The 24,824-nt window shown below is 46.6% G+C and overlaps 1 protein-coding gene and 1 long non-coding RNA gene across 2 annotated transcripts; one reads left to right on the top strand and one right to left on the bottom strand.

The window, feature by feature from the left end:
* Window positions 1-1,236: 1,236 nt before the first annotated feature.
* On the top strand, window positions 1,237-19,072 carry MAPK1IP1L (mitogen-activated protein kinase 1 interacting protein 1 like). Its single transcript, XM_083516073.1, has 5 exons — window positions 1,237-1,424; window positions 10,340-10,367; window positions 12,260-12,967; window positions 14,489-17,126; window positions 17,196-19,072. Exons 2-4 carry the CDS (start codon window positions 10,344-10,346, stop codon window positions 14,498-14,500), a joined length of 744 nt encoding a protein of 247 aa, XP_083372199.1. The 5' UTR covers window positions 1,237-1,424; window positions 10,340-10,343; the 3' UTR covers window positions 14,501-17,126; window positions 17,196-19,072.
* On the bottom strand, window positions 16,939-21,596 carry LOC310712986. Its single transcript, XR_014529063.1, has 2 exons — window positions 21,505-21,596; window positions 16,939-19,959 (listed from the first exon to the last, which is right to left on the bottom strand). It is a non-coding gene; the product is annotated as an uncharacterized lncRNA (long non-coding RNA).
* Between the last annotated feature and the right edge of the window lie 3,228 nt (window positions 21,597-24,824).

The raw sequence follows: 24,824 nt of genomic DNA on the forward strand, positions 1-24,824 counted from the left end.
GCACCCACTGTTGCCTGGGGCCACAATGGTGCAAAAACACGGTTACAAAGCATGGATCCACATGGATCCTCAGGATTTTTGCATTGGGCTACCCCAAACTCACCGTCAGATCACATGTCTGTGGCTGCAGCATGAACCACAAAAATCATACATCCACTGTTTCGTTTAGAATTTTTTTTTCTTGTTTTCCTCCTCTCAAAACTATGTGCGTGTTATGGTCAGGTGCATGTTATAGAGCGAAAAATACGGTAATTAAAACACATCTTAAAATTTGTTGTTGTTGTTTAGTCATTTAGTCGTGTCCGACTCTTCGTGACCCCCTGGACCAGAGCACGCCAGGCCCTCCTGTCTTCCACTGCCTCCCACAGTTTGGTCAAACTCATGCTGGTAGCTGTGAGAACACTGTCCCACCATCTCGTCCTCTGTCGTCCCCTTCTCCTTGTACCCTCCATCTTTCCCAGCATCAGGGTCTTTTCCAGGGAGTCTTCTCTTCTCATGAGGTGGCCAAAGTCTTGGAGCCTCAGCTTCAGGATCTGTCCTTCCAGTGAGCACTCAGGGCTGATTTCCTTAAGAATGGAGAGGTTTGATCTTCTTGCAGTCCATGGGACTCTCAAGAGTCTCCTCCAGCACCATAATTCAAAAGCATCAATTCTTCGGCGATCAGCCTTCTTTATGGTCCAGCTCTCACTTCCATACATCACAAATTCTATAATAGTGTTGTGTGTGTCTATAATATGTGTGTGTGTATCATAGAATTATATATGTGTGTGTGTATATCATTCTATGATATACACACACATATTATATAGACACACACCACACTATTATATTTTAGATAGAGAGTTGGATAGACACACACACACACACACACACATATATATATATATATATATATATATATATATATATATATATATATGCAGCTCTTAAAAAGTACCACTCAAGGTACTGAGTTCGAAACCTCCCCGACCCACTCGAGATACGTGCACTTCCCTCCTCCGGCCAGCAGGGGGCACCACAGAGACTCCACCTCTTCCGGCGGCGCCGGCGCATGGGTGAGGGCGGGGCTGTTTTCCCCTGCCGTCACGTGTCCCCTGCGAGGGGCGGGGGAGAGACTCGGAGTGACTTCTTCGACGGAGGGGGCGGGGCTCAACTCCGCGCCTGCTCGCTGGCGAAGGCAGCGGGGCAGCGTCACGTGACCAGGCCCTTCCCCCTTTCCCTCACTTGCGACGCGAGAGCGAGGCTCGTTTCCGCTTCCGCCTGGCTAAGGAGGGCGTAGCGGTGGCCCGGAGAGAGAGAGAGAGAGAGAGCCAGAGCGAGGCTCATTTCCGCTTCCGGCTGCTTCAGGAAGGGCATTGAGGGAAGAGGCGGAGGAGAAGCGGCGGCGGCGTCTGTGGCGGGGCTTCCTCGACGCGCGCGCCCAGGTAGGCCCCGCCATGGGGGGGGGGGGAAGGGGCCCGGCAGAGGCGAGGGGGGGCTGTGGGGAGGGGAGGGGCGCGCCTCGTGAAGGGGAAGGGGCGGCCCTCGTGGGAACGGAGAGCGGCCCCCGGCAGGTCCAGCCTTCCTTCGCCCCTCGGGCTCCCCGGTCCCTTTGTTTATTTGCTTCAGGAAATCTGCGCCCCGCCTGGTCATAGGGCCGAAAGCAACCTCGAAGCGGTTCCCAAAAAATTAATGTTACTACAGTGGTACCTCAGGTTACATACGCTTCAGGTTCCAGACTCCGCTAACCCAGAAATAGTGTTTCAGGTTAAGAACTTTGCTTCAGGATGAGAACAGAAATCGCAGCAGCGGGAGGCCCCATTAGCTAAAGTGGTGCTTCAGTTTCAGAACAGTGTCAGGTTAAGGACGGACCTCCGGAACGAATTAAGTACTTAACCTGAGGTACCACTGTATTATTATTATTATTATTATTATTATGGTTAAGGACGGACCTCCGGAACGAATTAAGTACTTAACCTGAGGTACCACTGTATCATTATCATCATCATCATCATCATCATCATCATCAATGTTTCTTACGGCAAACAGCCAGTATACTAAATTCAGAATTTCTGACAATAAAAACGATGAGCATGGGATTTAACAATCAATATGCTATTTAAGTGGAATAATAAATAATAAGAATAATACCAACATCAATGTTTCTTACAGCCAACAGCCAGCATACTAAAACCAGAATTTCGGCATAGTTCTTTACACAGACAGTAAAAACGATGAGCATGGGATTTAACAATCAATATGCTATTTAAGTGGAATAATACTAATATTATCATCAATGTTTATTGTGGCAAACAGCATACTAAAAACAGAGTTTCTGCATAGTTCTTCACATAGACAATAAAAACGATTAGCATGGGATTTAACAATATACTAATTAAGTGGAATAAAAATAATAATATTTAGTATTTATACCCTGCCAGTGGTTCCTGCACATAGAAAAACATAATAAAACATCAGACATTAAAAACTTCCCAATACAGAAATTGTGAAAGACCCACAGCCCCACTTTGACACAGACCAAAAGTTAAAATGCGAAAGCAGGTTAAAGTCGCCTCTGCTTTCTGAGCACGTGGGCAGGCTTGCCTAAACAGGAATGTTTTCGGTAGGAAGATTCCCTCTGAATTTCTGTTGGCAGGGAGTTCCACAGGACTGGGCCCATGGTACTGAAGGGTCTCCTTTTTGTTGCCGTCAGGGGAGCCTCAACAACTTGGGGGGTCAACAACACTCCTGATCTCAGCGGTAGAGCTGGAGTACAAGGGTTCAGGTTACCCATGGTCAGTTTTGCTCCCCAGTCAGTTGTCTCTCTCGTTTATTATTAGTGTTACTGCTACAGCTACATACCGTCCTGGAAAAGGTTTTGAGAAGGGCAACCAAAATAATCAAGGGGACATATATATGTAGTTCCTTTTATTTAGTCTTGTTGAAGCCATTACAAAAGACAGATCAAGGGGGTGGAGCAATGCAAAACCACACACCCCCATTGGAAAGGTTGCTGCATTTGGTGCTTTTTTCAGTTTAGAAGAAAGGTTGGACAATGTGTGTGTGATAGGAGCATACAAGATTATGCATGGTGTGGGAAAAGCAGATAGTGTGAAGTTTCCATTTTCATGGTATCAAAACTCTTTAGGACACCTGAGGCAGCTGAATATTGGAAGCGTAAGAATAAAGTACAAGTGCTCATTCCTGCAAGAGGCAGTAAGAGGCCCCTTCTCAATGGCTCCTAGCTATAATGGCTATGTTCTCACCCCAGTGTTGGAGGCAGTATGCCACTGAATACCATTTGCTTGGAATTGCAAGTGGGGGAGAGGTGTTGTTCCGTAAGCACCTGTTTAGCCTCTGTGAGAACAACTAGATGGACAGCTGGCTTGATCCAACAAGATACAGTGGTACCTCAGGTTACAGACGCTTCAGGTTACAGACTCCGCTACCCCAGAAATAGTACCTCGGGTTAAGAACTTTGCTTCAGGATGAGATCAGAAATGGTACAGCAGCAGTGGAAGGCCCCATTAGCTAAAGTGGTACTTCAGGTTAAGAATGGCCCTCCAGAACGAATTAAGTTCTTAACCCAAGGTATCACTGTATTTGGTTGGAGACTGTGAGAACAGGCTTCCTCCAGCAGGGTGGTCTTTTGTTCTTAAGGCTCGTGTTCTTAAAGACAGTAGGTTTGGGAAGCCTTGATTCCAACACAGGTGCTGGGGAAATAGAGTCGATAGGGGATGAATATGTTGTTATTTTAACGACATGCAGTGGGGAGTGGCGGCTGGGAGAGTCCTGAGCTGAGGACCAGGTAGTCCCCATGTCTCCATCGTACATATGCCTCAGGTACATCACCTTAACCTGTAGTAAGGGTGGGGGGGAGTTGGGGAAAGCCATGATACTTCTTTACCTTGCAGCCTTATGGAAGGATTAAGGAGGAAATACCTTTGAGCAATCTAAGCTCTGCATCAGTGGTTTATCAATCCATGAGTGCAGGCTGAAGTAAGCCATGGAAACCTAAGTGACCCGGCTGGGTGCTTATTGGAGTAAGGAAGAAGCCCTGCATATCCTTGGTGATAAATCCTTGAGGACCTAAATATAGGTCAATGATCGCACCCCTGGGGAGGAAGTAAAGGTGCATGGAAATTACCTGAGGCATCCCAAGCTACAGCTGACTGGTGTGTGGGAATTCCTGAATATCACCATTTGCCAGAAACCACAGCCCTGCCCCTGTGCTTGGAATGCCTGGCAAAGTTGCAATGAGGATGCCTGTCCATTGTTATGAGAGCAGATTGAAGAAAATTTATTTCTGGCCTGACTGTGCTGGCTGCCAGTTAGTTTCCGGGCCCAATTCAAAGTGCTGTTTATGGCCTATAAATCCCAATACAGTAAGCCCACAACTTACGCAGACTTAACTTGTGCACATTCAGCTTCACAAATTTGGCAAAAAACAAATTAAAAGGGGAAAAGCATTCGCGGAAAAAAGACTTAGGCAAACCCCCCCCCCCCCGGCTATTGAACCCAGTATGTTTTGACTATAGACGATTTTGGCTTTAGGCACAATCCCCGAAAGATGACTCCCACATAAGTTGCGGGTTTACTGTACCTGAGGGACCACCTTTCCCCATATGAACTGACCCAGACCCTGTGATCATCATCACCTGAGGCCCTTATTCATGTGCCCCTTCCACAAGAGGTCTGGAGGGCGGCAACACAATAAAGGGGCCTTTTCTATGGTGGCTCCCCACTTGTGGAATTCTCTCTCTGGTGAGGCTTGCCTCGCACCTTCATTACTTATCTTTAGGTGCCAAATATTAACATTCCTCTTTTCCCAGGCCTTTGGCCTTTTAAACTGCTTAGTTTGTTATTTTGTTATGCATTTTTGTGTTTTTATACTGTAAACCATCCTGTGATCCTTGGATGAAAGGCAATATATAAATTTAATTAATTAGTAGTAGTAGTAGTAGTGGTAGTTTCTATCTAGGAAAAAACCAAAACCACTCTCATGCATCAAGACCCTGATACAAAGTGTTGCTGGCAATTGTAAATGAGATGCTGTAGCTGTGGGGCTTGGAATTTAGCCATGTTTACTAGAAAGTAAATGCTAGTGAGTTCTGCTGCCAGAGGAGTGCGCCTAGAATTACAGCTGTGATACCATCACAGGTCTCCATGTCACTCTTCTCTCTAATACCTAAAGAATAGCTGTATTTTATGTATGAACAAACACTTTCTCTGCTGGCACACCCTTTAGTGTTTGTGTGTATAAAGATCAGGTATGCCCTCTTGCTTTGCTGTTTGTTAACACACAAGCTTTATAAACTTCATGGAGACCCACGATCAATTTTTGCACTCCTGTGGCAATCTAGAAAGCAAGCTGTCGCCGTACGTGTTAACGTACACTGTATGGATTGTGAATCCCTACTGCAACATTCAGTAGACGTCTAAAGTACCTCTCTGTTTCTGTAATGCTTTTCGTACTACAGCATTCTGCATCTCTAGGACCAAATCGGATGGAAAATGCTCCCCCCCTTCCACATCAAATCATGTGGGGGCCTCAGGTGTCTTCTATCACTTACTGAAGGGTTTTTTTCGGGCGTAGGGTGTTCTGGCACATCCAGAAATGGCTTATTCAAAAACCGTTTCCAGTTAAATGATGGTTTTTCCCTCCCTCCCGTTCCCTAGGGCTCAGTATGTTTAAGCAATAATGCAGTATGTTGGTGCATTTCCTTATTTTTTTATTTGGGTTTGTGACATAATAATAATAATTTATCATTTATACCCCGCCCATCTGGCTGGGTTTCCCCATCATCATGGTTCTTACGTAAATAACTGACCACAGTTTTCCATTCTGCTAGGATGATTCCTTCCACCTAAGATTATTTTGTAGGGCAAGGTTTAATGAGACACTTAAAGCTGAAACTGCACCACCTCTGGAGATACTTGTTGATCACAAGTGCTGTTTTGCTTCTAGTGAAGTGGTGCCAAATGGTTGCCAACAATGAAACAATTTAAGCTAAGCCATGAGGGAATTGAGACAATTTAGCTCTGTGTTGTCTGCTGAGATTTCAGCAGCTAGACAATTTGCAGACAAGAAGAATAACACAGGATTCCAGATACGCTATCGTTTGTTCATAGGTAGGTATGATTAGCTGTTGTGAAGGGGGTCGGCTAGTTGGTCCTTTGAATGCATCAGAATCACGTTTCTCTCCCTCGGAAGCTTTTACTGCTGTTTCTAACAAACCACGGTTTAGCATTTTGTTCTAACCCAAGCAAACTGTGGGTTGTCTTGCTGAAACAGACAAACTTCAATCCTTGCTTTATGAACCTTACTTGTTTCAGTAAACCATAGTTAAAATGAACTTCAAGGTTGGACGTACCACTAAACTGTGGCCAATTGAAAACGGAGGCAAAGGCTTTTGATCCCCTTATGGTCAGGGGAGGAAGGTCGTGTGAGAGCCTGAGACTTGTCCAGGTTCAATCCCATAATGATAAACCATAGTTTATCTTGACACTCTATGGGCTGAAGGATATGAGACAGTGATTCACCCTGCTCTGACCAAAGGATCAGATCAGCAAAGAAGATTCTTGGAATAGCATTAAACCAGAGCAGGTCAAAACTTGGTTGGGGTTGCTTCCTGGTCTGATCAACCAGAGAGCTTAGCTTGCTATCGTAACGCTGTTCTCTCAGATTTCATTTGCCCCTGCCTTATTTGAGCACTTCCTCCAAGCCACAAACATGTCCCTACCACAAAAGTATCCAGAAGTGCTGGGGAAGTTGTGCAGCCAGGCTGAATTAGTTTCAGTCGCTTGCGTGCGCTTGTTTTATAATCCAGTTTCACTGTTGCAGAATTCCTGGCTTCCCTTGGTGGGTGCGGCTGCGTAGCTAGTACCAAGGACCTTTGCATCTCTGTCATTCTGGTCATAGCTGTGCCAATCCAAGGCTTAGTCAGCAGCTGGCTTAAAGGTCTTGCCTCTCTCCTCCATTCCCCTTCCTCATTCATGGCATGGGTGTGGCAGCACAGAGGTCATCAAAGCCGGCAATTAGTGCTGAGAAGCTGTTCTATTTTTGGGCTTTGCCCGAGTGTTGATCAGGATGGGGAGGGAGGAATAACACTTGGATACACTCCTCTGCTAGAGTAATTCAGTATTTCTCTTACTTCCCTGCTTCTCTTCTTGGAAACTAAGGGTTGCTGTTGTCTGACTAGAGCCATTGGGATTAATGGACCTAAGTTTGCCTTGTCCACTGGCTGCAGTGGCTCTGCTTTGAGTAGGACCAACATTGCGTACAAATCCAGAAGAAAGAAATGTTACACACACATATGCAAGTGTGAATAAGAACGGAGCCTTCTGCCAAGAGATCTGTCCCAGCCAATATTTGTATCTTGCACAAGTGCCTCTACTGCACTTAAGATGTTAAGCGCATCAGGGACACGGGTGGCGCTGTGGTCTTAACCACTGAGCCTCCTGGGCTTGTCGATCGGAAGGTCAGCAGTTTGAATCCCTGCAACGGAGTGAGCTCCCGCTGCCCTGTCCCAGCTCCTGCCAACCTAGCAGTTCGAAAGCACGGCAGCGCAAGTAGATAAATAGGTACCGCTCTGGCGGGAAGGTAAACTGCATTTCCATGCACTCTGGTTTCCGTCACGGTGTTCCTTTGCTCCAGAAGCGGTTTAGTCCTGCTGGCCGCATGACCTGGAAAGCTGTCTGCGGACAAACGCCGGCTCCCTCGGCCTGAAAACGAGATGAGCGCCACAACCCCATAGTCGCCTTTGACAGGACGTAACTCTTAGAATTTCAGCTCCGGTCGTCCGAGCTGATATGGCTCATCTTCCTTTCAGCCCAGCAGAGCATTAAAACAACAAAGTCCACAACGGAAGGATGAGGCAGGCATGGGCTACATTGCTATACTTTATTACTAAGCTATACAGAGAGCAAAGAAAAACACATCTCCTCTCTATGAGAGCAGAGAGCAACTGAACGAAAGAAACGAAAGAACAAAGGGAACAGGAAACCAGTAACATCACATCCCGTCTCCCTTTCCCGTGAGAATCCAACAGTATCTGGACTTTCTGGAATGTAAACAGTCCTGTGACTGCAAGCAGCTGCTCAGTGAGAGAAACAGAAACTAACAGTAACTGTCCAGGGGTCCTTTACCTTTTTACCTATTAAGAGCACAGGCAAACTCTGGCCCTCCAGATGTTTGGAACTATACCCATCATCCCTGACCACTGGTCCTGTTAGCTAGGGATGATGAGAATTGTAGTCCCAAACATCTGGAGGGCCAGAGTTTGCCTATGCCTGATCAAGAAGAGTCCTGCTGCGCCAGACCAAGGGCATCCTGTTCTCACAGCGGCCAGCTGCATGCCCATGGGAAGCCCACGAACAGGACCTGGGCGCAACCGCAGTCCCCCTTACCTACATTTCCCGTGCAAGTGGTATTCCTAGGTAGACTGCCTCTGATATTATGGGTACTTGATATTGGTCCGGATGGGTTGTAGGACGTCCTGTGCGTCAGGGGATTCAGCGGGGCTCCTCTGTGTTCTCCCATTGGGTGGGGTGGGGTGGTTTGCCACTCCTCTCTGGATCCCTCATTACCCCAGTTATGTTAGGATGACCAGAATGGGTGGATCACATGGAAAATAGGAGTATGCTAAATTTGGGGGGAGCATCTGCTCGTGCTCTTCACTGTAATTAAGGGTTCCTGAAGAACAACTACCTTCCATATGTACCCTCCTGGATCTTCTGTTCAGCATAATATATAAGGCATTGTTTTCAGGTTTGGCAACTGGGCCCAAGGCCTTAGCCTCTTCCGTTGTTCCTCTTTGGCGTGCCTTCCCCAGGGAGGGCCAAATGACCCCACTGCTATATGCCGGCTGGTGCCAGATGAAGACCCAGATCTCTAGGGAGGCTTTTGAGGGAAGCGGAATGGATGGAGGATTCTTGTCTGTTCTTGTTTTCCCTGCTGATCTGCTGAACTTTCTGGATGCCTGTTGTGATTACTGATTCTACTGTTGAAACTTAACTGTTTAGCTCATGGTTTGATTGTGCTTGTTGTACGTTTTCAACACTTCCTCGGGGGAAGAAATATGGGATAGATTTTTCTCAAGTTATTGTGCAGCATTTAAAGGGGTAAATGGCAGTGGCAGGTGCTCAGGCAAAGGTTCTGAGGGTGGGAATAGTTTGTTGCAAATTGCAAGCATTCAATTATGTATTGCTCCGTGTTAAATGCTGACCCAATAACTGATGTGCCGTCAGCAGATTTACTGACACAGTTGTGTCAGTTGCCTTTAAAGGCAGAACTTCTTGCTAAACATGGGTAGCTCCGGCTACCTTGACCTGGAGAGTTTGTTCTTCTGACGTGTGTATTGTGATGGTTCCATTATTTTTCTTTTGTGATGCTCTTCCTGGCTGGGGACTCAGTCCTTATTCAAGGGTCTTAGTCAGAATCTTTTATCCTAGGGAAAAGGGATGTTGTCTCCTAAGACTCAAATGAGCAGCAAGCGCTCACTTCAACTCATCGCTTGCACTAACACGGGGCCCTTTTCATTCACAGTGATACAGGGACCTTTTTATCCAGCAGAAATATATCTAGTGCAGTGATGGCTAAACTTGGCCTGCCAGCTGTTTGGGGACTACAGTTCCCATCATCCCTGACCACTGGTCCTGTTAACAAGGGATGATGGGAGTTGTAGTCCCAAAACAGCTGGAGGGCCAAGTCTAGCCATCACTACGTCTAGCGGGTCCAACCAAAAAGATGATTTGTGGTTTTACAAGATGCTACCAATGTTGGGTGGGGTTTTGACTTATACAAACGTTGTATGTGACTTCTTTCTTTCCCTTTTATGATATTGTGTATTTAAGTTTTTAACTGTACCTCTGGTAACAAGTGACTAATAAGTCCCATTAATAATAATACTGACGCTGATGGCACTGATATGGTGGCTGCGGGCAGTGACTCTCAAATACAGTCGTACCTTGGATCTCAAACTGCTTAGTTGCCAAACGTTTCAGCTGCCGAGAGATCGAAAACCGGAAGTGAGTGTTCTGGTTTTCGAATGATTTCCAGAAGCCAAACGTCCGGCACGGCTTCTGCAGCTCCTGAAGACAATTGGAAGTCGCGCCTTGGTTTTTGAACGGTTCCGGGAGTCGAACGGACTCCTGGAACTCATTCTTTTTGGCAACCAAGGTTCGAATGTAGTGGTTTGTAGGAACCTAGTTGATGGTGAAGGTGGCTGAGCACGCAAAGGCTTAATGACGTGCAGTTCAAGAACTCTCATTTGTGCACCAAAATGCGCTTCATCTAAATTACATGCCTGCTGTAGTCTGAAATTCTGCATTAAACCAATCTCATTTATTTCTTTTACAGGAAAATGTCAGCTGCTGACGACTTCTCGGTAAGTCTTCCAAGTTGGCTACTTTCTAAGTTGCAACCAGGGGATTTGATTTAAATCAAATTGATTTAAATCGCTAGTCGGTAAGACTTGATTTAAATCATTTTTTTACAGAAATACTCATTCTTGCTGCTATAATCTTAATATTTACAACCATATGAAGGTTTCATTTTTGGAATAAATTCTCAGAGTAGTTTTTACACTTATATCAAAAATTACTGATTTGTAATTATGTATTAGAAATACATAGACAGATAATTATGAAATTATTGTGAGGTTTAATAAGTTAACTTTATATTTGGACAACTTTTCTGCTGTATATTTAAATAAGTATTTATTTAACAGAAACAATAACATTATAGCACATGCATCCATGTTTGTTAACTGATGTGGTTAAATGGGGTTTTTTATTAAAAAAACTTAAACTGAGTTTTGGGCACACATGAAAAACTTAAAACAAATCCTTATTTCCTGATGAATAGCCTTTGGACTAGAATGTAACTTAAATAGAAAACGATATTTAGAAAGATTTCCCCCAAAAAAGCATTTTATTTTAAAAATCCAATTTAAATTTTAAAAAATCATATTTTTTATTTTATTTTTTAAAATCAATTATTTTTATCCACCCTTGTTGCAACCAATGTGTGATTGCATCGAGACCAATTCCGATGTTTGAACGGATGATGGTGTGTATTCCAGTGCAAACCCAAGAGCTGAATTTTTTATGGGGAAAGAAGCACATTAAGTTGCTATAGCTTTTTCCTCTGACCCTTGAATGTTACGGTTGAGCTGCTTCACTTTGTTAATGCAGTTAACCTCCCCCATCCCACATAATGTTAGTGGTTAATCTCTGCCCACTGGGACTATAACCTGCGTTGTTGGGCGGGAGAGTTTGAGATTGTCCATCTGACAAGCGTGTGGTTGGAGCCCTGATAAGAGGAGGCAGAAGGTTTAAGAGAAAGCTTTTCCGAAGAAGGGAAGGCAGGGCCTAAACCATGGAGACACCTTGATAAATTGCAAGGCAGAGGCGACGTCAGCGTGGAACAAATGTGGAATGGAGGGAGGGAGAGAATAGGCAGGCAACCATGGACTGGAAATGGCCTGTACAATTGTGACCCACCAGTAAGCTATGTGGGTTTGCAGCAAAATTCCCAGTGCCCCAAATCAACAGAGACGGGATTAAGTAAAATTGTCTTACTATAACAACACTTTTTAAGGTTTAATGAGAAACCCCGCCCTCCCACAATATATAAGGGTCTGGTGAGTTCTGTTTTAGTGTATCTGAAGAAGTGTGCATGCACATGAAAGCTTATACCAAGAACAAACTTAGTTGGTCTCTTAGGTGCTACCGGACAATTTTTTTATATATTTCAACACTTTTAAAAAGTGGTTTGTTAAAATCTCCAAGCTGTATAAATAGTTTTTCCCCCTTAATATCGAACAGTGTTTGAGCTGATGTGCTTACCTGGGGGAAATTTGAGAAAGGCACACTTAACCCGGCAAGTTCACATGTTAACTTGGAAGTGGTTTTACTTGGGATACTTCAGAGTTGACCATTGATCGCCTTAACCTTCTTTAAAGAACAGTAAAGCGGAGGTGCTGAAATCTTGGTGGGTCACAGCGAGAAGCTGGCTGCCCCAGAGTCGGGTCAGGACTCACCGGTAGAGAATTTGCTGTGGAAAGGCACAGTGAGTTCCCCCATGTCTTGAATCTGGTGTCCTTCGATGGTGGGATGAGCAAGGAAGGTATCAAAACAGTCTAGAGAGAGATGAGAGGTTGTTCGTATGTGGCTGATGCCAGAGATGGTGGTGGTGATGATGATGATGATAAAGTGTAGGCTCCTCTGGTGGAGTAGCAACAGTGGTGGAGTCTCACCCCGTGTTTCGTTTTCCTAGCTGGCGGATGCTCTCCCGGACACGTCTCCTGCCAAGAACGCCTCCTTGGGCAACACGAAACCTGCTCAGCAGCCCGGACAGCCCCCCCAAGCCTGGCCCACATCCAACCCCTGGAACAACCCGCCAAGCGCTCCCCCCGCGGCAATGTCGGGGCTGCCTCCCAGTACATCCACCTCCAACGTCCCTTTTGGACCCCCTCCCACGGGAATGTACCCTTCCCTCCCCCCTGGAGCTCCTGCCCCCTTCCCGCCTCCTGGCTCGGCTTGCCCCCCTCCTGGCAGCCCTTACCCGCCCCCAGGCCCTGCCCCACCCAGCCAGTACCCTCCTCCAAACATGTCCTTCCCAGAACTCCCCAGGCCCTACGGGGGCCCAGCAGAGCCGGCTGCGCCCCCTGCTGCCGCCGTCGGGCCGTGGGGGTCCATGTCTGCCGGAGGAGGGTGGGGGCCCGCCGTAGGGGGCCAGTACCCTGCGCCTAGTGTGCCGTACCCACCCCCAGGGCCGTATTCCACTCCCACCCAGGCACCGGGGGCCGCTCCTACAGTGCCGTGGGGCACCGTCCCCCCCGGACCATGGGGGCCTTCGCCACCAGCCCCATTTCCCCCGCCCACAGGGTCCTATCCGGCTCCAGGACTGTACCCAACGCCGCCAAATCCTTACCAAGTGCCACCTGCGCCCGCTGGAGCTCCGTCCATGCCGGGAGGCCTTCATGTGAGTACAGCAAGCTGCTTCTTCTCCTCCTAACAGTCCCTTCGTTTGCAGCTCAGCTTCAGAAATGTCCTCCCCCAATTGCTGTGCTTCATCAGAGCCAGCGAACCTCTTCAGAGGCAGCTGCTGAATTGCAGCTTTTGATAAGCTTTATTTTTCCTTATTCTTTTTATTTGGGGTTTTTATTTATTTATTAGATTGATATACCGTCCCTTCATCAAAAGATCTTGGGGGCGGTTCACAAGATAAAAATACAAGATAAAAGCGCAAATTGTTAGAACAGAAACATCAAAAGAGTAACCCTCCCTCCCTCCCTCCCTCCCTGATCTTCTAAGGGAAGCTTTTCCATGGCAGCTTGTCTTAGGAATCCCTGCGTATCACAAAGAATCTTGGGGTGTTTTCTGGAGTGCCCTATGGCGCGTAGTGTCTTGTTCTGCCCTGCATCATCATCTTGCGGTGGCCAACCGGATGCCTGTGCGAATCCTGCCAGCTGTCAGGAGCTCGTCCTACACTCGAGTAGGACCCTGGCAGAGACACATGCCCGACTGGCATGTTCTCTCCCTCCTGGTCGATCATTCGGGAGCTTCAAAATCTTCCTTCTCCCCGAACATCTCAGCGACCGATGCCAACAGACATCGGCACACTTAGGGATCCGCAGAGTCTTCACAACTTGCGTGGCAGACCTCAGCAACTCAGCATTTTGGCTAATCTACTTACATATAAACACACACGGAGCACTGCAACATGGCTCCCTCTCTCTCTAGCATCAGTCAGCAAAGAGTAAAAGAACAATAGTCCCACTTCACGGAACACAGTAACACAAACATCCTGTCTCCGTCACTTCCCACTCTGTGGAGTCAAAACATATACCGTCATGTGATAGACACCAATCCCATGACTGCAATCATGGAGCAGCCCCCTCCCCACCTGTGTTTCCAATGCAGCTGGCATCCTAGCAGCTCCCACAGGGGAGGGAGAACATCCCCATTGTAGCCAGCAGTGGGCAGCAACCTGCTGTTGGGGGTGGGAAATAGCCATGGATGCATTGCTAAGTGCAGATCATGGCCTCTTCTGTCCATTTCAGTGAGTCACATTTAGGGCCCTTATGCTTTAGGGGGGAAACCTATTGGTGGGTGACAATGGTCTAAAAAACAGGGAATCTCTAGGCATGGCTTCTGCTGGTCAGAGGGTGTGATTTCCGTATGCAACACTAATCCTATCCCCATAGCATGTTCTGTAGTCACTGCAAGAACAGCCCTGGTAGCATCATTTTTTAAAAAAGAAAAGAATCTGCTGCCTGTCTTAACACTGTCCTTTTCCCTATGCAGATAATAAACTGCCTCAGTCACACAATAGGCTCAGATATAGATTTAGATCTGTTGAGAGAAATGCGCGTTTAATGGCGTTGCACATTTGTCAACCCCTCAACCCTTCGTCTGGCTCCTGGAGCAAACCCTCTGTAGTTTGATCTTGGAACTGCAGAATTTGACTGACCTCTCTCTCCTTCTCTAATCTTTTTCCCAGCCTTACCGTTGAACTTGTGCCGGGCTGATGAAGTGCAGTCTCCTCACCTACAACTGCTATTTACAAGAGAAGTTAAACATTCGTTTTCTGTAACCTTTTGGAGTCTCAAAAGAGCTCGCTCGCCTTCTGCCTGCTCATCTGAGGCACGGAGGAGGACTCTGCGTAAGCTGGACTCTGTTCAAATGCTGAAGTAACCTTTTTGTTTGTCAGTGAATTAGGATAAAACATGCCCCAGCTGCCCGATCCTTGCTTGGGAGGTGAGGACCCCACCTTGGAATATGCGGATGTTTGCCCAGAGAGTTAGGACTGCTCCAGAATAGTCCAGGAATTTGATGGAAGGCCTGGACCCATTGCCGGACTTGTGTCTGTGTGTTCAGGTTATTCAAGTCAATTCAATAAACTCGGTGTATTCTGGAGAAATTCTTGGACAGATAGGCCAGACACATTACGAGTCACTCATCAAACTGAAAAGAAGCAGTTCTCCACATCACATTCAATTTATCTTAGCCATGTTCTGGGAGATAGTTGGCAGAGATTTAGATCTGACACTTGATGTCTAGCCTCCAGGCAGCTGTGAACATCGTTGCACCGCCCAATTTAGGTGTTCGGGCAGTTCGGATAGATCATTCTGAGGGGCTAGTCTGCCAGCCGAATTAGACTTCACTGTTTTCATTAAGAGAATGGATTTTCCCTCTGAGATGGTCCATATATTAAATCTAAGACTAGAACTACCATTGGGTTGACTGATGAGCCGTGATAACTTTTGGGTTGTTTTTGTCCTTCAGATGGAATTAAAATGTTTATTGTAATGAGGAGGCAGGAATCTGACCAGAATAATCCTCTTCTTGCTTAGTGGCTCCAGAACCCGTGGTCCTTGCATAACCGCTGCCCTCACTTGGGAACCGATGGTGTCTATTATCAGAACTCCACAAAGCGCAGTTGCACCTTCACCTGAGTGCTGTCGTCTTGTTCCCAAATCAAATGGCAGAGTCTAATATTGGATTAAATAGGAAGGTCGTTCTGCAGTGGGGCGTGTCTCCTGAAGTCTGTTCTCAGGCCGTCTTGGTTCAACAAAGTAAATTGCGTATAGCCAACACCGGGCAGTGGCTGCAGCAGCAGTTTTAACTTGCCTGTGTGTGTACTTTCCCCTTCCCTTCTGGCTTCTCAGACTTCGTCTCTAGGCTCAAGTAAACCTCTCCTTCAGACAGCCCCTGTAGGGATGGCACCATGCGCTCATCTGGTTGCTGTTGGCGTCAGCAGTGTTGCAGGACAGGACAGCCTTGCCAGTAAACCCACAGTTTAGTTGCCTGCAAAACCAGCTGTGTTGTCTGTTTGACAAACCTCTGTCTGCTCATCCAAAGGATTCATAGGCAAGTGGCCATTTAGAAGCCATCTGTGGGAAATGGCTCTGCAGGAGGGCACCCTGTGGCTCATCGGTGTCTCACCCCTGAGAATCGCAAGGCTGGGTAGAGTAGAGATGAGATGTTCTTCTCTTGCGGCTGCAAAAAAATAAATAAATACTGGTTAATCATGGCAGGACCAGGTTTCCCTTTGGGTTCCTTCCGACTCTACGATTCTGTGCTGTGGAGTGGACATGGAACAGGGAGTTTAAACAAACAAAATTTTTAAAATCTGCATGTGTGGAATGGAGGGGCCTTTCCAGTCTGTGCTTGTGTAAGTTTGTGGCAAGCGTTTATTTCCCCTTGGCTGCATGCCTTCCTTCCACGTTGCACTTCTCTGATGGGGATATTGCACCCTCCCAGAAATTAAGAGCCTAGTATTTTCTTGGTTGTGGGGAGGGGAGAATGCATTTTGCCCCCTGGCTAGCACATTCATTGTTGTTGTGATTTGCTCGGTGATATGTGACTTTGCAACACCCGCAACTATCGGATATTGTTCAGTGTGGTAATTGAGGTTAGTGACCGGGGACAATTCCCCTCTCCATCCCCAACTCCACCAGTTTTGTCAAGAACTCCAAGCCTAATAAACCCTGAAGTAAAAGTCCTGCTAACCTTTCAAAAAAAAAAGAAGAAAGAAGCAACCTTTGGTTTTATGTTCTAATATGGCTCTTTGAAGTCTGTGTGCTGTGCTGCTTCTGTGCTAGAAATCCCCTCCCTGCATGCACATTCAGCAAAGTTATTTGTTGTCCTGTTTGGGTGGGATGCATTATTGGCACTGAACAGGGACTTGCCGAAGTATGCAAAAGCTAAAATGAAGCGTGGGCATGCATTGACCTGTGGAAAGGCCCCAGAATCGCCGTTTAGCACTTGGGAGTCGTTTACCGTAATTGCCATTCCATCAGGTTTTGGACAGGGCGGGAGTGGTTTGTTCCAGGTCCGAAGCGTGCGATCTTCTGAGGTGTGCAGGAGAGAAATGCGAATGTACCTTCCATAGACCAGCTTAAGATGATCCACGTGTATGTCTTCTGTGTGCTTTTTTTTCTTAAAAAAAAAAGAACTCTTGGAAATAACGAATGATAAAGGAGTTTTTCACAAGGCTGGAGCAGACCAGTGATCGTGCCGAACCTCAAGCTCATAGGACAGACTTTTCCAAAGGTCTGTTCAGTGCCTCCACCCTGAGGCCGTCCTTCTGCAGAGACTGCAGGATTTGTAGTGCCCCTGGAGAGGGTGAGGAGAGAGTTTCCTGCTTGGCAGGGGGTTGGACTCGATGGCCCTTGTGGTCTCTTCCAACTCCATGATTCTATGAGACCGTAGACCTGGCTAAGAGCGCATCACATCGTCTGTGAATTCAGCTGTAACCCGCTTGGCTGAAGCTCCTGCAAAAGTAGGTGCTAAGATCCCACGAGAAACTGTAAGGGCCTTCAAGTCTCGTCCAGCCTCCCTTCTGTTCCTATTGATCATGCACATGCAAAAGTGTTGGGGAGGCGGTGGAGTCACAAAGTGTGTGTCCTGTCCCCGGCCAGCAGCCAGTGCAAACAAACAGTGGTATCTCTCAGCCAGGACAAGGGGGCGGGTTTTGGCTATACACTGTTTTCACCTTTTGTGTTGGCTTTGGAACCTAAACCCCGCGTAAGATGCGGCTCTGCTGCACCATGCAGGTGTACTCAGAAGTAGGCCCCACTGAACTTGACGGGACTTACTCCCAGGTAAGTGGGTATAGGATTGCAGTCACTGGACTAAGCAGCTTGGACAGAAAGGCTGGCCGGCTGCTGCTTCATCTGTTCCAAATTAAGAAGATGAAACCTGAATTCAGGGCTCTGCAGATTTATTAAACCTCTGCCCAGATGCCATGCCGAGAGAGAGCCTGGATTCTGTGTGGAAGTTTGTGCAGGGCACCACCCGTAACCATTCACTACTTTGGCATAATTCTGGGGTGCTAGGAAGCGGCAGGAGCAGAGGGCCAGGCAGGTTGCGGAAACCCCAGTCAGCGACAAACACACCCTTGGGAGATCTGCCGCAGTTTCTGATTCCTGTGTCCGGATTTCCATGTTCTCTTCCTTTTTCACTTCCCTCAGAAACGCTGCCCAAACACAGCAGCAACTAAATAGGAGTCGGTCGACAGATGCATTGCTCTGGTTCATCCTTCCCACAGCCAGGCGCCTGTCGGATGTTTTGAACTGCCAACTCCTGTCACCTGGGTGGGCCTTGATGGGAGCTGGCAGGCCTAAACATCTGGAAGGCTGTGGAGAAGGATGCTCTGGTGACACCATTTGGATAAAAGGGATCATGCATTGCTGATTGGCATCTGTCCGTCTCAGGAGACGATGGAAAAGTGCACCTTCAGAGACCGATACAGGAGAGAGATGTTTTGTTGCAGCTGGGGCAGATGAGGGTGTCCGGTTGTGCCACTGCAGGTGCACCATGGTGTATCTTCTCTCTGTGCTCCCTCCCAGTGTGTATATGTGGAGAAAATACATATATATCAAAATTTCTCTTCTGGGTATATATGGAAAGACTCAGAGCAGTATATGCAAGGGAGATGGAAGTCCTGTGAATTAAAATACATTTTGCATCTTTGTGCTTGGCTCCTCCAGGAAACTTTTTCCAAAAATAACAAATAAAAATCCAAAATGGGCCAGACTTGGTTATGGACAAAGCACCCTTCCTGGGGATTCACGATCTCTGCTTATTATCCCTTGATGTTACTTGGACCGCTCCCACCCACCCCACCCCCGGTCATGAGACTACCCTTTCTCATCCCAGGCAATTGTTCGATGCTGTGTAGTAAACCTTTTTAATCATTCTGTCCAGAGTGTGAGCAATTTCTAGCCCAATTGATGCTTGTTATGCAATGGAATTTGTATCAATCTGTACTTTGTGAGTTGGGGTTTTGTTTTGTTTTTTGAGGGGGGAAAACTGCTGAGAAATTTGGGGTTGGGTTTTTTTTGGCTTGTGCTTCTGGGGTGGATATTTAACTGCATTTGTTTACAATATGGAATTATTAAGCAATCACACTTCTGAAGCATAGACCATATCACCTGCTGCTGTATTATTATTATTTTTCTTTCTAGATGATAAATTTGTTGTATGATGGTAGTGAAGAGGCTTTAAATACAGGATTTGATATTTTTTGAAAATGCTGTCATTTTTTGTATACAATTGGACATTAAACGTATTTTCAAGATGACGGTGTTCAGAGTGCTTAGAAAGGCTTTTGTCTTAGGTGATGAATGCTTCCTCCCACCTCGCTATATGACAGTAATCCAGTACCCTATCTTAAGAACATGAGCCTGCAGGATCAGGCTAGTAGCCCATCCAGTCCAGAATTCTGCTCTCACAGCCGCCAGCAACTGGTACAGTCGTGCCTTGGAAGTCAAACGCCTTGCAAGACGAACGTTTTGGCTCCCAAATGCCGCAAACCTGGAAGTGAGTCTTCCGGTTTGCAAACGTTCTTTGGAACCCAAACGCCCGTCACTGCTTCCGATTGGCTGCAGGAGCTTACTGCAGCCAATCGGGAGCCGCACCTTGGTTCCTGAACGGTTTGGAAGTCAAACGGACTTCCGGAACAGATTCTGTTAGTCTTCCGAGGTGCGACTGTATTCAGAAGCATTTATGCCTCCCAAGAGTTTTAAAGTGGTCCTTTATCTCTGGTCACTTCTGTGAACACACAACCTGACTGTCTGTCTCTGTTGCATCCCAAAAGCAAGGAAGGATTGGACTCTGATTAATAGAATACACACAAGACTTGACCAGCAAGACTCTGGGAGGAGGTACCAATAATAATCCTCTCCACCCCTTGGCCCAGGTCGTTTTATTCACAAAAGAACTTTTTACACAGTGTTCGTAAGAACCAATCAGATTTCCTCTGAGCATTTCAAAAAGCCCCACGTGGGGACAAAGTTAAAGTTAAGACTACAAAGATCTAATTTGAGCATGCATACATTCTGAGAGTAAATAAAACAAGACTAGAGGAATGCATTCAGCAAAACCCCGGAGGTCATAAACAGGAGAGGAAGGATGGCAGTATTTACTATCTCCTTGTGAACACTCTTCCTGGCCCTTAAGATCTATCTAATTACATTGGGCAACAATTTTTTACTTTTTGAATTTTGTCTAGATTTCTACAACTGATTTAGGGTATTTTTGCACTGCTGAATCAGGAAATGGCATCCATTTCCATCAGGTCAGGTTTTTGTGCTATGTTGATTTGAAAAAAATCAGATCTTGTGACAAAATCAGTTACATTTTTGTGGCATTATCAGCTGATTTTTGTCAACACATATCCTAAATGTTTTTAAGAGAAAAAAATGTTTTTCCAACTACATATATTGATTACATGATTGAAACATCGATTACTGTAAACTGAATGGTGGGCATTGCTAAAGGTAAGTACACGTAAATTGCATGTTGCTTCACCATTTTTCAAACTTCAGGGCTTGAACTTCCGTTTCTTGGAACTCCTGGAATGCTCAGCGGCAGGGAGGTCTCTCTTCAGAGTCCAACAGTAGTCAGCCATCATGACTGCGTCCCAGTGACCCTGATACCTGGTCTCCATCTCTTTCATGTCCTGATGGAATCTCTCCCCCTGCTCGTCACTCATTGAACCCAGGTTCTCAGGAAACTGGTCCATATGTGAAAATAGGTAGTACATCTTGACGCTCATGTTGCAGCCCAGGTTTCTGAAAGCAGTCAGCATGTTGTTGACAAGTTCTGCGTAGTTTCTGGCCTTATTGTTGCCAAGAAAGTTCTTAACTACCAGAACAAATGCCTTCCACGCTTCCAGTTCCACTTCGTTCATTGAGTTTCCGAACTCTGGATCTCTGATGAGCTGACGGATCTGAGGACCGTCAAAGATGCCAGCTTTCAACTTCTCCATGATCAATCCTGGAAAGGCCTGGCACAAGTAAGTGAAGCAGTCACCATCCTTGTCCAGAGCCTTGGTGAACTGCTTGATTAAGCCGAGCTTGATGTGCAGCGGTGGGAAGAGTATTCTGTCTCTGTCCAGCAGAGGGTCATTGATGGCGTTCCTTTTTCTGCAAGGCACCAATTCCTCCCGCACAGACCAGTCCTTCTTCGTATAATGCTGACCACGGTCCCTAATGGGTACTTGGTGAAGCTAGACTGTTGTCCCAACAAAAAGTTCACCAACTTCAGGTCAACACAAATAAACCACTTATGCTGATCATAACCAATTTTCTCCAGCACATACTTCACCCCTTCATAGTTCTCCTTCAGTGTAGTCGAGTGAACCAGGGGTTTTGATCCCCCAACTTTATGCTTTGCAGCACCAATTTATGGAAGATTTTGAGGTTTTATGACTTCAAACTGATCCCTTTTCGACATAATCACCCAGAACTATCAAACCTGAAGACTTCTTGTCATTAAAATAATCATTTCCAATCAAAACAATTATTCGACATGGCATTTTACGCCCACCAACTTCTTCTAAGATGCTCCACACAAGCGTACATGTGAACAAAAATGTAAAAAAACGACATGTGGCCATAACTCAAAAACTTGACCTGATTGAGCAAAACCAATGTGATTTTTTGATTCAGCGCATCGGATTCGTCCTAAATCAGCTGAAAAAACGCAGACAACAAATTTGTTGTTGACCAGTGTTATTAACAAACTACATCAAAGCTACCTTCTATCTTTATGACCCAGGATGCCTGGAGAAGCAACCAGTCTGTGTTTTCGAATGCTTATACGTGCCTGTCAGGTGTAGAGAAAGCAAATTGCAGAGGTTTGTGGGATTCGATCAGAAATGATTGTCAATGAATCAAACCCAGTCAACGCAACGCTTTCATCGCGGACACCATGGCTTGCTCCATATTTCATAATTCCTCATAGCAACAACAACAAAAGCTGCAAAAACAAAAATGCAAAATAAATAGCAAAAACAGACGGACCTCAGTGTAACACTCAAAATGGAAGTATGGCACTCAAAACAGGGCATATTCAGCTTCTGAAAAAAAGTTAGCAAACTGGAACACTTCCCGGTTTGCAGTGTTTGGGTTCCAAGTTGTTTGAGTACCAAGGTACCACTGTATCAATTTAAACTGTCATTTCCTTCTTCAACCAGAAGAGGGCGCAAGGAACACTGTCTTTAAGCACAGACCTGCAACCCTGGCATTTTGGGAAACACTTCATTTTCTTGCAAGATGGTTACTCCTATCCTTAGGCTGGATTTCCACATGCAGCAGGAGGATAGGTAGAATAGTCTTTACATCTATCCCAGCCAACCCCCCTGCAGTGCAGAAATCTCAGCCAAAGCATCCATGACAGATGGCCACCCAACCTCTGCTTAAAAATCCCCAAGGAAGAGACCAGAACCTTCTGATGGAGTCCATTTCTGTGCCTCCACCTTCCCTGCCTGGACCTAAAGTGGAACATTGCACTCTGCTGCTTCATTTGGTTACAGACTTATCGATAATAATAATATTATAATAATTCATTATTTGTACCCCGTCCATCTGGCTGGGTTTCCCCAGCCACTCTGGGCGGCTTCCAACAAAATATTAAAATACATTAGTCTGTTAAACATTAGAAGCTTCCCTAAACAGGGCTGTCTTCAGATGTCTTCTAAAAGTCTGCTAGTTGTTTATCTCTTTGACATCTGATGGGAGGGCGTTCCACAGGGCGGGTGCCACCACCGAGAAGGCCCTCTGCCTGGTTCCTTGTAACCTCACTTCTCGCAATGAGGGAACCGCCGGAAGGCCCTCAGCGCTGGACCTCAGTGTCCGGGTAGAACGATGGGGGTGGAGACTCTCCTTCAGGTATACTGGACTGAGACCGTTTAGGGCTTTAAAGGTCAGGACCAACACTTTGAATTGTGCTCGGAAACATAAAGGTAAAGGTACCCCTGACCATTAGGTCCAGTTGCGGACGACTCGGGTTGCTTGCTCATCTCGCTCTATAGGCCGAGGCACCCGGCGTTTGTCCGCAGACAGCTTCTGGGTCATATGGCCAGCATGATTAAGTCGCTTCTGGCGAACCAGAGCAGCGCATGGAAACACCGTTTACCTTCCTGTCAGAGCAGTACCTATTTACTTGCACCTGACGTGCTTTCAAACTGCTATGTGGGCAGGAGCTGGGACCGAACAAGGGGAGCTCACCCCGTCGTGGGGATTTGAACCGCCGACCTTCTGATCGGCAAACCCTAGGCTCTGTGGTTTAGCCTACAGCGCCACCCGCGTCCCACTTGGAAATGTACTTGGAGCCAATGTAGATCTTTCAAGACCGGTGTTATGTGGTCTTGGCGACCGCTCCCAGTCACCAGTCTAGCTGCCACATTCTGGATTAGTTGTAGTTTCCGGGTCACCTTCAAAGGTAGTCCCACATAGAGCGCATTGCAGTAGTCCAAGCGAGAGATAACCAGAGCATGCACCACTCTGGCGAGACAGTCTGCGGGCAGGTAGGGTCCCAGCCTGCGTATTAGATGGAGCTAGTAGACAGCTGCCCTGGACACAGAATTGACCTGCGCCTCCATGGACAGCTGTGAGTCCAAAATGACTCCCAGGCCGCGCACCTGGTCCTTCAGGGGCACAGTTACCCCATTCAGGACCAGGGAGTCCTCCACACCCGCCCACCTCCTGTCCCCCAAAAACAGATAAGAGCTGTGTTCAGGATCTGGGTGTTTTTATTCCTCCTGTGTTTTGGGGGACAGTGTAGGTATGATTGGTTCTTGCTTACAGGGCAAGAGAAGCAACATTGGCTCAAAGCGCAACCAAGAATATTAAGCTGCAAGCAGAGCTGCTTATTTCGTGCTGTTAGAAGAACCTTCCCAACGAGAGGCCCATGGAGTCACAAATGCACTTTAAACCACTTCCAGAGCTGTTTTGTGGGGCGCAGCCAAGGAACTCTGGCAAGGGATTCCTGCGGCTTGCCTTCTAAAACCTCATTTCCAAAAATGGGATCTCAGAAACATGTCTCTTGTTAACATGAACCCACGATTTGCATGCAACAAGGGGGTGGGTGCCTTGGGTGAAAAACAGACCTCTGGTTCCTTGAGGGCTATTGGGACGCAGAAATAGTAAAAGCCAACACTTCTGCCTCAGGTGATATGCTTAACACACCTTGCACAATCTCCCAATTGGAACCTTTGCCAATCTTGGCTCTCTTGTCTAGATGATGTTGGGACAACAATTTTCATCATCCCTGACCATTGGCTAAGCTGCCTGCGGATAAAAACAGTTAAAAGCAGCTACATTAAAAAATTAAATTAAAATCAGCAATAAACTAAAAACACATCAACGTGCAAGATTTCTGCATGGGCTTGTCTATGCAGAAATCTTCCTAGTAGGTGTTGTAAAAAGTGCTGGGAAGATTTCTTCCTAATAATAATAATAATAATAATAATAATAATAATAATAATAATAATTTATTTGTACCCCGCCCATCTGTCTGGGTTTCCCCAGCCACTCTGGGCAGCTTCCACAGAGACCAAAATACACTAAAATGTCACACATTAAGAACTTTCCTGAACAGGGCTGCCTTAAGATGTCTTCTGAATGTCAGGTAGTTGTTTATCGCTTTGACATCTGATGGAAGGGTGTTCCACAGGACGGGTGCCAGCACCAAGAAGGCCCTCTGCCTGGTTCCCTGTAGCTTTGCTTCTCACAGTGAGGGAACTGCCAGAAGGCCCTCGGAGCTGGACCTCAGTGTCCGGGCTGAACGATGGGAGTGGAGACGCTCCTTCAGGTATACTGGGCCGAGGCTGTTTAGGGCTTTAAAGGTCAGCACCAACACTTTGAATTGTGCTCGGAAACGTACTGGGAGCCAATGTAGGTCTTTCATGACCGGTGTTATGTGGTCCCGGCGGTCGCTCCCAGTCACCAGTCTAGCTGCCGCATTCTGGATTAGTTGTAGTTTCCGGGTCACCTTCAAAGGTAGCCCCACGTAGAGCGCATTGCAGGAGTCCAAGCGAGAGATAA

Source organism: Podarcis liolepis (genome assembly GCF_965112155.1).
Source record: "Podarcis liolepis genome assembly, chromosome: 1".
Classification (NCBI taxonomy): Eukaryota; Metazoa; Chordata; class Lepidosauria; order Squamata; family Lacertidae; genus Podarcis; species Podarcis liolepis.

Coding starts and splice junctions, on each gene's coding strand:
- MAPK1IP1L (XM_083516073.1), top strand. CDS start 10,344: ATGTCAGCTGCTGACGACTTCTCG. Junction 10,368..12,259: donor CAGCTGCTGACGACTTCTCG/GTAAGTCTTCCA, acceptor TCGTTTTCCTAG/CTGGCGGATGCTCTCCCGGA.